Here is a 12,307-nt window from a genome sequence, read left to right as displayed (position 1 = left end):
TTTTTCCCCCTTTCTTTTTTAATGGAAATAAGAAAATTACACTATAATAGTATATAACCGTATAATGGCACTTTTATTTATGGTAAAAGCATGCACCAGTTTTGCTTCGACATTATATGTGGGTCGTATACAAGGTTTTTGCATATTTACAAATGGTAATGTGTTTCTCTATGTGTGTTACTTGTCTATTCTTTTCTTCATAGACTAGTAATTTACTGGTTTTCATCATGGTTTGAATTATTGCTAACGGTTCTTCGATTGGAGTAATTGGTTAAATTAATTAAATTCTCCATATTGTGATTGGGTGAACTTACCCCCATGTTAGCTGTAATAAAGTTGCGGTTCGTATTGAATTTGGTATGAGATCTCCCATTTATATCTGCATTCATGCCTGTATTAATATTTCTAACAATGTTTACATTTCTCACATTTTCACTGGAGATAGTATTTCCATTTTGCGCATTCCTTTGCATTTCGCTAAAATTGTATTGACTATCGGTATCTAACATTTTATTATTTTTATCACTCAAATTGTGCACATTAGAGAGATAATAATTTTCATTATGCTTATTTCCTTCTACTATAGCATGAGATAGGATGGAGGAACTGTTAAGACAGTTGATATGTGAGGCATGGTTTTGGGAGATTTGATTATCCATATCACTCGCATTTCTTCCATTGTAATTGGGATATCTTTTTACAGTATTGGATGAAACATTGTGAGATTGTTGATGTATATTCGTGTAGTTGTTAGGTTTGGTGATGTTTCCATTTATATAATTATTTTTAATTGCTTTTCTTAATATATCAATGTTGGTGATATTTGCAAAGTTGCTGTTCAAGTTCATACTTGTGTTTTCATTCATGTTTACGTTGCTTTGGTTTATTAGGTTGTGTGTATTAGTGGTCGTATTACTATGATTGTTATGACTCATGTTTGGAAATATTTTATTGAAATTTAAATCATTTGCACGGGTGAAATTTTTTACATCTATACTGCTTCTGTCCTTGTTGTGTGGGATGCCATTCCTCACATTTGTCAAATTTATAGCGCTAGTACTTGTACTTGTATTTGTATTTAGATTCGTATTTGTGTTACTTGGGTTGATACCAGTGGATCCAGCACTTACATTTGAACCCAAACCAGAAGTGAAATGCTCCATCTGGTTAACTAAACAAGAGTGGGCTATGGATTGAAACAAGTTTTCTATTTCTGGAGATACATGAACAAAGGAACAATTCCAAAATTTAAAAATTGGATTTTTTATTAATTCAATAAATGTTATTAATAATCCCCAAGGGTGTGGTCTATGTACTATTAAACGTTCTAACAAAATTCCTGTTATTTGTTCATTGACAATTTCCATTTTTGATATGTTGAATATCCATAGGAGAAGACAAGAAAAATAGTGGGTATGAGCATTGGGATATCTTAAATGATTGGCTATGGAAGACAATAAATAATATCTTCCTTCCATATCTAACTTGTATGTCAAATGAAGTATTATTTCCAATGCTGGATGAGATTCTGATACTTTATCTATCATTAAAATTTGAGGAGGCAAAGACATTCCTATGTATAGAACTAGAGCATTTATTAAAGATATGTTATATTTTGTTTTTAAATATAAAGCTTTCATTTTGTTTTTTACAATAAGTTTTTTATGAATTCTTTTTAAACTTTTAACACTTCTTGTAACAAAATAATCATCTACATCTTTTTTTATTTTATAATCAATGAGTATAAATGTAAAGTTGTTTAAAATAACTGGTACCACTTTCATCTCTGGTAGTAAGTCAACCTTCAAATTTGGGTAAAATGGATGAGGTAATTTGAGATTTCTTGGAAATGCTGATAAAATTAAATTCCTCAACTGAACACAATTTAATGGTATGGAATTACAAAATGAAAAATTGTATACACATAAAAACTCTGGAAAATCATGTAATAATATTAACAATGTTCTTAGTGTTCCTCTATATAGTATTTTAATGGATGGGGTTAAATAAGCATTTTTTAAAAATACATACAAAAATTCTAATAAATAAATTAGTAACTTGTTGTATATGCACCATCCTTTGGAAGTTTTTAATATTTTTGGTAAGAATAATTTATGACTAATCAATTCTAGCCATGCAAAAATGAATGTTGGGACACGTAGTGGATTCAGAATACATAAATAATATCCCAATGCTAAAATTAATTTATTATATGAATATTCAAAGTGTTTTTCATTTTTATTTATCTCAATTAGTATTGATAAAAATAATCGGAAGTATGGTCTTTGATTGAAGTTCCCAGAATTCCTTCTTGATTCCCGTACTACAATTCTGCAAAACATGTTCATCACTTTTTGAAACAGAATGAAAGGAGATATTTGCTGCGTGTCAACTAATTTCATCATGCATATAATCATTTTTGCCAGCGCATCCAGTGATATGGTATCAATTGCGTCCTTCAGCTGAGAATTTTTTTCCAACTTTGCTTTTGATTTGTCATTCCAGCTGTTTCCCCTCGTCGCATTTTCTCCCTCTACGTCTTCGCAATCGTGCAAATCCTCTTCATCATAATAGATATCATCGTCGTCAGATTTGTCAAAAAGGACGTGATTCATTTCTTCACTGTCCATCTCTTCATCGTTCACCTCCTCAATGTTCATCTCCTCAATGTTCACCTCCTCACTGTACACCTCATCATCGTTCACCTCCTCAATGTTCACTTCTTCCAATTCTTCCTCCACCTCGTAACTCTCATTACTATAACAGTCATGCTCGATATCCGTTTCGCGCGTCTCATATGTTTCATCTTCTTCTTCGCTCTCAATTTCTGTTTCGTCTTCTTCTTCGTCGCTCTCAATATCTGTTTCGTCTTCCTCTTCCTCGTCATCCTCTTCCTCGTCTTCCTCTTCCACGTCTTCCTCTTCCACGTCTTCCTCTGTTTCTTCCTCTACTTCTTCCTCTGTTTCTTCCTCTACCTCTTCCTCTGTTTCTTCCTCTACCTCTTCCTCTACTTCTCCATCTTGTTCTACCTCTACTTCTCCATCTTCCAGTTCCTCTAGCTCAACATCGGTACCATCTGCAGTATCCTCTGATCCCTCAGTTTCATCTTCTTCCATTTTGCATTCCTCCTCTTTATTCACTTTTTCTTCATCTAAGATGATCTGATTTCTGTCCTGATTATTGCATTTCTTCATGGGAGAGGCTGTTTTATTTTGACTTGCGTCGTGATACCCTCTTTCTTCTTCTTCTCCTCCTCCTCTATTAATATCAAAATTAGCTTCTGATTTGTTAAATTCTTTATCCGATTCTAACATGATCTCGATGCCTGCCGATTCACTAATTGCTGAGGATAGATTCCTTAACATTTCATTTTTTTTTATTTGCATATGATTTATATTACCTTTGTTTTTTCTTGAATATTCATTGTACTGTTCTTCACATTCAGAAAGGGATTGCTCCGAATATGACATGTTTGAATAAAAAGTTAAATTTGTTGATGCGACGTATGAGGAGCTTTCATCATTTGAATCTTCCGAATATTCACTGCTGGCATTATTTTTTTCTCTTTGTTCATTTATTTCATCATTATAATTTTTTTCTAAATTTTTTGTTTTTACGTCAAACTGTTCTGTTTTTACATCAAATCGCTTTGGTTTCTCTTCTTGAGAATTTTTTTTTGTCATTTTGCTTTTACAAGAACTCGATAATACTTCTTCATTTTTTGAACCATCTTTACATGTACTGTCAGGAATGCATACTTCATTAACGTTGTTATTATCTGTTTTCACAAGATTTACTTGGCTTGGGGTATTTTTTTCATTTGGAGCTTCTTCCTTTTGAGATTTTTTTTGGGGGTCCATGTTTGTGTGTTTACAATTTGCATCTCCTGGAAAATACGAATCATTGTTGTTTGAAATATGGAATTCATCTGAACCATTTTTATCCTTTTCCATTTCAGGTGTATTAGTGTATGGGTTGAGTGTTATAGTACGTGTACCTTCTACAGCTTTATAAATACATACGGAAAAAAAATTATCTGTATTTTTGTCAATTCTTAATAATCCCTGATTTGATATATTTTGAAAAAATTTAACATAACTCTGATTTGGGTTATCTACATTTTTTATATTGATTAATTTGATCCATTGAAAAAAAAAAATACTAATAATTTGTTCATGTTTTTTCGGTATTTTTTGTGGTTTTGGTACTATTCTGATACCTCCTACGCCTTTGTCCTTAAAATTTTTATTATTTGTTTTTTTTTGTAATACATTCCAATCTGTGTTCAGACAGAAATCAATTATTTGTGTGAGAGTTGTTATGTTATCTGGGTTCATTAAAATTTTTAAGTATTTTTTCTGCTCCTTTTTTATGTGTCTCTTGGATCTGTAAGAATGTACATTCGCCCTGTTTGCATTTTTATTCACCCTGCTGTTCAAACTGTTGTGATTGTCGTTGCGATTGTCGTTGCTATTGTCGTTGCTATTGTCGTTGCTATTGTCGTTGCTATTGTCGTAGCGATTGTCGTTGCTATTGTCGTAGCGATTGTCGTTCCTATTGTCGTTGCGATTGTCGTTCCTATTGTCGTTGCGATTGTCGTTCCTATTGTCGTTGCGATTGTCGTTCCTATTGTCGTTGCGATTGTCGTTCCTATTGTCGTTGCGATTGCCCTTGTCACTGCCGATGCCATTGATGAGGGATGGGTCGGTCTTCCCATTTTTGTTATGCATGTGCATGCCCTCCAACGAATATTCTTTGGCTCCTTCTCTATCTATGAGGCCAAAATTGTCTACACCTTTCAATTCGTCTTGGATTTTATGAAAACTCTGTTCCTCATTTAGCGAACTTAAAAGATCATCACTTAAATGGTTATACTCCCTTTTAAAATATTCCAGGGGGTTCTTTAATAATTCACTTTTTTTTATATCATTCATATGGGAAGAAGTGTTATTTATTCCTATGTATTTTGATTGATAGGTACTTTCTTCTTCTTCTTCTTCTTCTTCTTCTTCATTGGTTTCTCTTCCTCTTTCTCTTTCGCTTTTCTTTTTTTCATTTGCTTCTTCTGTCTCCTTATCTTTTAACTTGGCTTCCTCATGAATCTTTTGCAAATTTTTGCTATTTTGCACGTCTTTCCCACTTAGCTGTCCCTCCTCCCTCTGCCCTTCTTTTCCCTCAGTATGTATATCATTTCTGCTCAGAATCATTTGCATCATTACGTGATTTTTGTTCTTTCCTCTTTGTGCATCATCATCGGTTTCTGCTTGATCATCATTATCTTCTTCGTCATACTCCTCATCATCACTTTTTAAATATTCTTCACAAAAATGTGATAAATCAGAAAAAATGACGCTACCTCTTTTTTCTTGAATTTGTTTAGCCTGTTCAGTTAACAATTGGATAGCCAAATTTATGTTAACTGCTGGGGAATTTATTGAAAAAATAACATGATTCCTGAGAATATTCTTCTCTTTTAGAGTATTTAGAATTGTAAAAATATTATCAAAATAGCTGTATCTAAAAATTTGAAAATCAATTAAAATTTTTTTTAGCAATGATACAACAAACTCAACATTGGCAGTTAAATACATTTCGTTGTTCAGTTCCCTTTCCATGTAATGTTTATATTTCTCCATATCAACTAGATTATATCTAATAAAACCTGCTATTACATTAGCATTGTGTTTATGCAAATTTTTATTGATATACTTTCCATCGGATTCATTTTTATTTTGAATGTCATCTCGATTTAAATTGCTATAATTGAGGGAAGAAATTTCACTTCCCGCTTTGCTTATATCATCAGATTCTCTCTCCTTGATGACGGAGTTAGAAGTGGCAAAAATGGATTTGTTATAACTTGATGAATTATCATTTGAGAGGAATGAAATATCATCTGACGTTATATAATTCGTTATATGTTCTTTTAATGAGGGGCATTTCCTTTTTAGTTTTTCTAGTATGCATAGAAATACTTCAAAATATATTCCAGATGGATCATTGGCTTTATAAATCCATTGTGATTTGTTACTGTTATGAGGAATAATATCAAAAAGAAATTTATAAATTTTGTTTGAATATGATATTATGGTTTCATTTTTATGTTGTGTCAGGGCAGCAATTTCGGGTATGGATTTTATTAGGTTAAATATGCTTCCATCAACAGACAGGCTATATAAAATGTGCAGGCTAATTTTATTTACATTATCATGAGATTTTTCTTTATTTATGTTAAACAGTATTGGAGGCAATATGAGAATGTCCTTAATGGCGTCTTTCAGTTGGCTGGTTGCATGTTCCAACTTTTTTAGCACTTTATGTAGCTGTGAATTGGATCCTAGCGAAACCGAGGATGCAGAACCCGATTGATGATGCTGTTTATTACTATTATTGTTACTATTACTATTGTTACTATTACTATTGTTACTATTATTGTTACTATTACTATAGTTACTATTATTGATACTATTATTGATACTATTATTATTTTCATTCAGGTTACCTTTCGTGTGGCTCACATTCGGCAGATTTTTTATACTATTATTTTGGCTACATTCTGGGCTCGTTTTTTGGTTTGCTTCTCTGTCTGTGTCATTTTTTGGCGTGCCATTTTGCTGCTCATTATTTGTTAATTTTTGTTCGTTCATATTTTTCGAATGACCGATTTTTTCTTCTTTTTTTTGTAAATTTGAACTTGAAAATAGAGCATGCATGAGGGTACTTTGCTGATGATTATCTGCATTGACTTCATTAATGTTTTTGTATATTCGTGTTAATGCTTTGGCAGCTGCATGTAATTTTTTTAGTGGTGCTATATTTAAAAAATCTTTATAAATTTGCAACTGATTGTTAGTTACGGGTGATCCTAAGTTTAAGTATTGCGAAATTTCTAACTGAATTTTTTTGGTGTTTATTAGATGTGTGGGTTCCTTAAGTGTTATGCTATTTTCTTTAGCTACTTGTCTAGCTAAAAGGAATGGTTCTAATGCTTCATTTATATCTTTGATAGCTTTTTCAATAACTGCCTGTTCAATTAAACTACAACCAAATTCTAAATTATCTGCACTTAGAATTTGAACTACTTGTTCAATTAAAACTTGGTCATTACAATCCTTTGTACTTGTTTTTTCTAACCAATGCCTTAAATGTTGAGTGAGAGAAATGCGTAGAGGTTCTTTACAGGTAGCTAAGGCTAAAGAACCAGCTAGCGAAGCAATCATAATGTGGGCTGCTTTACGAATTAACATTTCATCTTTTTCTAAACAAAAATCTTTGCATATAATTTCTCTCGTGGTGACACAAGATATAGCTACTGATCTTTCTAATATGGCTGCAATAATTTCTTTAATAGCCTGGTAAAAAGCTATAGTGACTAAACTTTTTAAACTGGGTTGAATTTGAAATAGAGCTATTGATGGGGATATAATAACTGCATTGTTCAAGCTTTGTAAAAATTTACTGTTATTTATTTTCTCATTAATTAAATTGCTGTCAATCGATATATCTGGAATGTTTATGTTGCTATTACTATCATAATAGTTGACACTGTTGTTACCACTGTAATCAGTACCTCCTCTGCCATAATAATTGGCTTTACCCAAGCAGTTGCCATTATTGGCATAGCTCAGATTTGGGGTAGGCTGTTGTTCGTCCATAGTGTTTGGATTTTGATTTAAATTATTGGAAATCTTTTTGCGATAATTCGAATTAATAAAATTAAAATCTGGTGGGGAAAAGGAAGAAACTAACGTGGTGTCATTCGTTAGGGCATCAATCCTTTCTGCACCATGCTTGTTCCATTCGGATTCAGCATTATCTGAATTAATGTTTTGCTGGTTATTGTTACTGCTCATGTATTGAGCTTTATCTGGGGTATATCTGTTGCTTGGTCTTGCAATCTGAGCTGCATTATTCGCTGCATTATTCGCGGCATTATTTGCTGCATTATTCGCGGCATTATTCGCTGCATTATTCGCGGCATTATTAGCGGCATAATTCGCGGCATTATTCGCTGCATTATTCGCGGCACCTTTTGCAGCACTACTTGTTTTATTCATTGCTGCAATTCTTATTACATTTTCTAAGTCCCCCAACTTGGACTTCTCATTGAGGGAGTTTTCTGTTTTACTTATAAGATTATTATTAACATTTGTTAAGGTATCCCTTGGAGAAACATTTTTTAGATCGCCCCCAACTGAAGGAAAAATTGTGTTATTAATGATGTTAGTACTGCCACCTTTTGACACGAGCAAATTATTTTTCCTATTTTGTGCAGCACTACGCTTGCTGAGTAGAGTAGTTTTATTCTGAAATGCATGTATATCTAATGCCAAATTTTTGAATAGAATTTCTACTTCAAATATTGTATACGTTTTCACATTTGGTAATTCATGTATTTCTGTTAATAAGCATAACATAGTTGTTGTCCACGGATTTGGTGGTTTAAAATTTTTGGACAATTTTATAGATTCTAAAATTCTGCATACCATTGGTAATATGCAAACTAAGCATCCTTTTTCATATGCTTCGAATAAAACTAATTTTAAATCTAAAATTTTTGATTTTAGTGGTCTATTTCTCCCTAAGGTTATGAATCCTAACCAAGAACCTAAATTTTTCAGTACTGTTTTAAAAGCGCTAACTTCTTTCAGTTCATTTATATATTTAAATAATATTAGGATGCAGTCATACGTCATATTAATAATTGTATCAATAAGCATTGGATAACTTAGTTTATCAATAAACTCAAGGAATACTTCATGTAGGTTTACTTCCTTCGAGGCTCTGGATTTTACAATGTAAAAAGCTAGCCAATTGTAATACTCTGGTTGCATCACCTCTTTTAAAATTTTTATTTTTTCATCAATATTGAATGAACATAGGGTGTTAAATATACTAAATACTTCTCCTATTATTATTGAAGAAGGTACAATAACATTTTTTGTTAAATCGGTGTGATCCATTAAGCATTCAATTTGACCTAATCCAAATCCCCCCATGTTGTTTATATTTAAATTCGGTGGTAACTTCACCTGTACTCTGTCATAGAATGATTCCATAACTTCGTACAATGGTTCCCCTTTCTCTCTACTACTGTTTTTATTGTTACTGCCGATGTTGTTATTACTTCCGCTCTTGTTGCTGCTGCTGTTGTTGTTGCTGCTGCTGTTGTTGCTGCTGCTGTTGTTGTTGCTGCTGTTGTTGTTGTTACTGATACTGTTACTAGTGTTGTTATTATCACTGCCTCCATTATCATTATCCTTATCATCTTTATCAGCACTCTTGTTATTATTCACACATTTGACGCCTTCAGGCGTGGTGGCATATTTGGAACCATCGACAATACAATTTAAGCTAGTTTCACCTATATGTTCATTAAGGCTAGAGATATTAACAGAATTTGCAACGTATCTATTACCAAGGTTGAGTGTATTTCCTTGTGTAGTTAGAATTCGGTTAATTTGATTTTTATCATTTGGGGAGGCATACGATCGGTTAGTATACAACTGATTCGTGATACCAAAGGTATTGTTTGACTTATCACCATTTAGCATATTCACATTGGAAGTACTATTCTGGTTATTAACTGATGGGTTAAAGTTGCTTATTTTTGCATTCAAGTTATTGTTTATGCTATCGTCTATATTTTTGTTTTTGAAAGTATAATCACTTTTACTTAGGATATGATGCTGATTATTGTATTGATTAGGCGATTGCGTTAAGCCTGAGTTATTTGGTAATATGTCATTAATATAGGATAGCATATTATCATTATTTATGTTACCACTATTTCCACCTGTTTTATTGTTAGTATTAGTATTTTTCAGAAGACTGCTTAGGGCGCTGGAAAAAGTGTTATTATTGTTGTTACTGTTGGAACTGCTGGTCCCGATGAGATTATTGCTCACATTTGCATTGTCAGAAATTCCAGCACTGGAAGTGATACTACCTATATTGTAAATTAAATTATTTACATTCTTCACATTATTTGCATTGAGTGCAGGCGTCTTTTTCATCTCGTCACTAGACATTGGGGATATATTGTTGTTCCATGAGTTATTGTTTGAACCCATTTCTGAAAGATGTTTTATTTTTAATATTGTAGATGCATCTATGTATGGTAAACTTCTAAAATGCTCTGGAAGTGTATTTAACAAATTATTGCAATTAATTACGTATTGCGGATTGTACTGTCTTAAACTGGGGACTGATACTAGGGAAGATAAAAAACTGGGATAGCATATTAATGTGTCCTCAAACTGTTCCAATGCTGTGATTCCAAAGTTAAACATTTTTGAATCATTTCCTTTTTTTAAAGCTTCCAGAATACATTTCAAAGCAACAGCCAAAGTATTACCATAGGATAATAATAAATTATGTTTTATTAATTTTCCAAACAGCTGTGCAGTAGTATCCAATTCTTCTGAAGGATATTTTGGGAAAAATCTACATTCATTGAATAAAATTAATAACATTGATTTATATACCTCATTATTTTTGGATCCTTTGGGGGAATATGATAAACTTTTCATAATATCTATCATTGTATTTACTGTAATTTCCCCCGTGTATAATTTTGCAAAATAACCATTCACTTCACCCTCATGTTCACTCAGGAAAGCAGCGTCGACATGGACATTTATGTTGAAATTGTTATTCATTTTTTTAGCGCATGTTTTGTTTTTACTATATGCCTATAATGTAATATCGTTAAAGTATGTTTCTGCAGTTTTTTTTTTTTTTTTTTTTATTTACTTGGTGCTACCACGCACACAAACAATTATATATTTTTTCCGATTTATTTGTACGTATGGTTATATACAAATGCATGTATAGGTATTTTTGCGGTATATATGTTCGTGCGTGCACAAGTGGTTATTGATGTATATATGTGCTTACGTAAAAATATAATTATACAAGTATGTATGGGTGTATGTGCAAAAGTGATGGGATAATATATATATATATATATATTTATATCTCTCTTTAAATTTTTCCTTTTTTTTTTTTTTTTTTTTTTGCTTTGCTTTGCTTTGTGTGTTTGCGAGATTTTGTTTTCTTGTTGAAGCTTTGAAAGTAAAATGTACAAGCACTGTAAAAATTGTTTTGGGTTTCTTAACTTCTATATAAAGTGGAGATGAAGAAATAAAATAAATCTTAAGAATAACTTTTTAGTTTTTTTTTTTTTTTTTTTTTTTATAGTTTCTTGGGTTGTTTGTTTCTTCCTTTGTTCATGTGTTAAATTTTGTCATATATTCATTTATATGTGTTTAATGGCCCACTGATTATTTATTTTATTTTTTATTTTATTTTTTTTTTCTGTCATAAGAGCCTTTAAGATTTTTCTATAAAGTATGTACATATACATATGTACACGTAATATACATATATATATGTATATGTGTATATATGCATATTTTGACCACATTTTTTTTTTTTTTTTTAGCATACAAGAATGATGCATTGCACTACAAGTAATCACTAGTAATCTTTTGTTATTTTGAAGTGCACGGAAAGAGCCACAAAATGGAAGAAACCTCCTCTTTGGAATACAGTGTACACTACCAACATTTTGGTTTTCCTTCATGCTGTACTAACTCCTGTGCAGTGCCTATGTATTCTTAAGCAAGCACATTCTTACACGTACACGAGCATTTATCTGTGCTGATATTTACGCGACGGTACGCATAAGGTGCGGAATCAGTTAGCACATAGTGGTAAAATTCATTATTAAGTAATTTTTCCTTAAAGTTATATAGTTCCTCTACGTGTGGTGGCTTAGCTTTTTCTTTTTTTTTTTTTTTTTTTTTTATTCACAATGAGAAATGTATAATTGTACATACATGTGCTTATATATAATTATACATATTGTGTGCGTACCTTTTTTTTTTCCCCTCTATACATATTTTTTTTTTTTTCAACACACTTTTTATTCGTTTTAAAACTTGGGCGACAGAATATATTTTTTCTTCAATGTGGAGAATCATTTTCAGAATGTTAAAAAATAAAACCTTTATATTTACAAATTGAAGTAAAAGGAAGTCCCTTAAAATTGATGAGCCAAGAAGATGTTTTTTGTTGGCTATTTTCTAGCATAGGCAAATGTTGTGTGAACGTTTTTCATCCCCATGCTTTCTTTTCTTTTCTTTTTTTTTTTGCGTTTTTTCGTGTTTTTTTTTTTTTTTTTTTTTTTTTTCTTGATTTGCTTATTATTTCCAAAAGTTTCAATAGTTAAAGTTGAAAATGAATTCTATAAATACGTCAGTTTTTTAATTTTGATATAATTTTTTTCACATGAATAATTGAA

The 12,307-nt window shown here is 31.6% G+C and overlaps 1 protein-coding gene across 1 annotated transcript; it reads right to left on the bottom strand.

Moving 5' to 3' along the window:
- Positions 1 to 212: 212 nt before the first annotated feature.
- On the bottom strand, positions 213 to 10,661 carry PGO_090140 (CCR4-NOT transcription complex subunit 1; the record flags this gene model as incomplete). Its single annotated transcript, XM_028687604.1, has 1 exon — positions 213 to 10,661. One exon carries the CDS (start codon positions 10,659 to 10,661, stop codon positions 213 to 215), a length of 10,449 nt encoding a protein of 3,482 aa, XP_028543405.1.
- Positions 10,662 to 12,307: the final 1,646 nt, after the last annotated feature.

The sequence above is a fragment of the Plasmodium gonderi genome (genome assembly GCF_002157705.1).
Source record: "Plasmodium gonderi DNA, contig: Chr09, whole genome shotgun sequence".
NCBI classification, from domain to species: domain Eukaryota; phylum Apicomplexa; class Aconoidasida; order Haemosporida; family Plasmodiidae; genus Plasmodium; species Plasmodium gonderi.
This window is presented reverse-complemented; position numbering and strand designations above follow the sequence as displayed.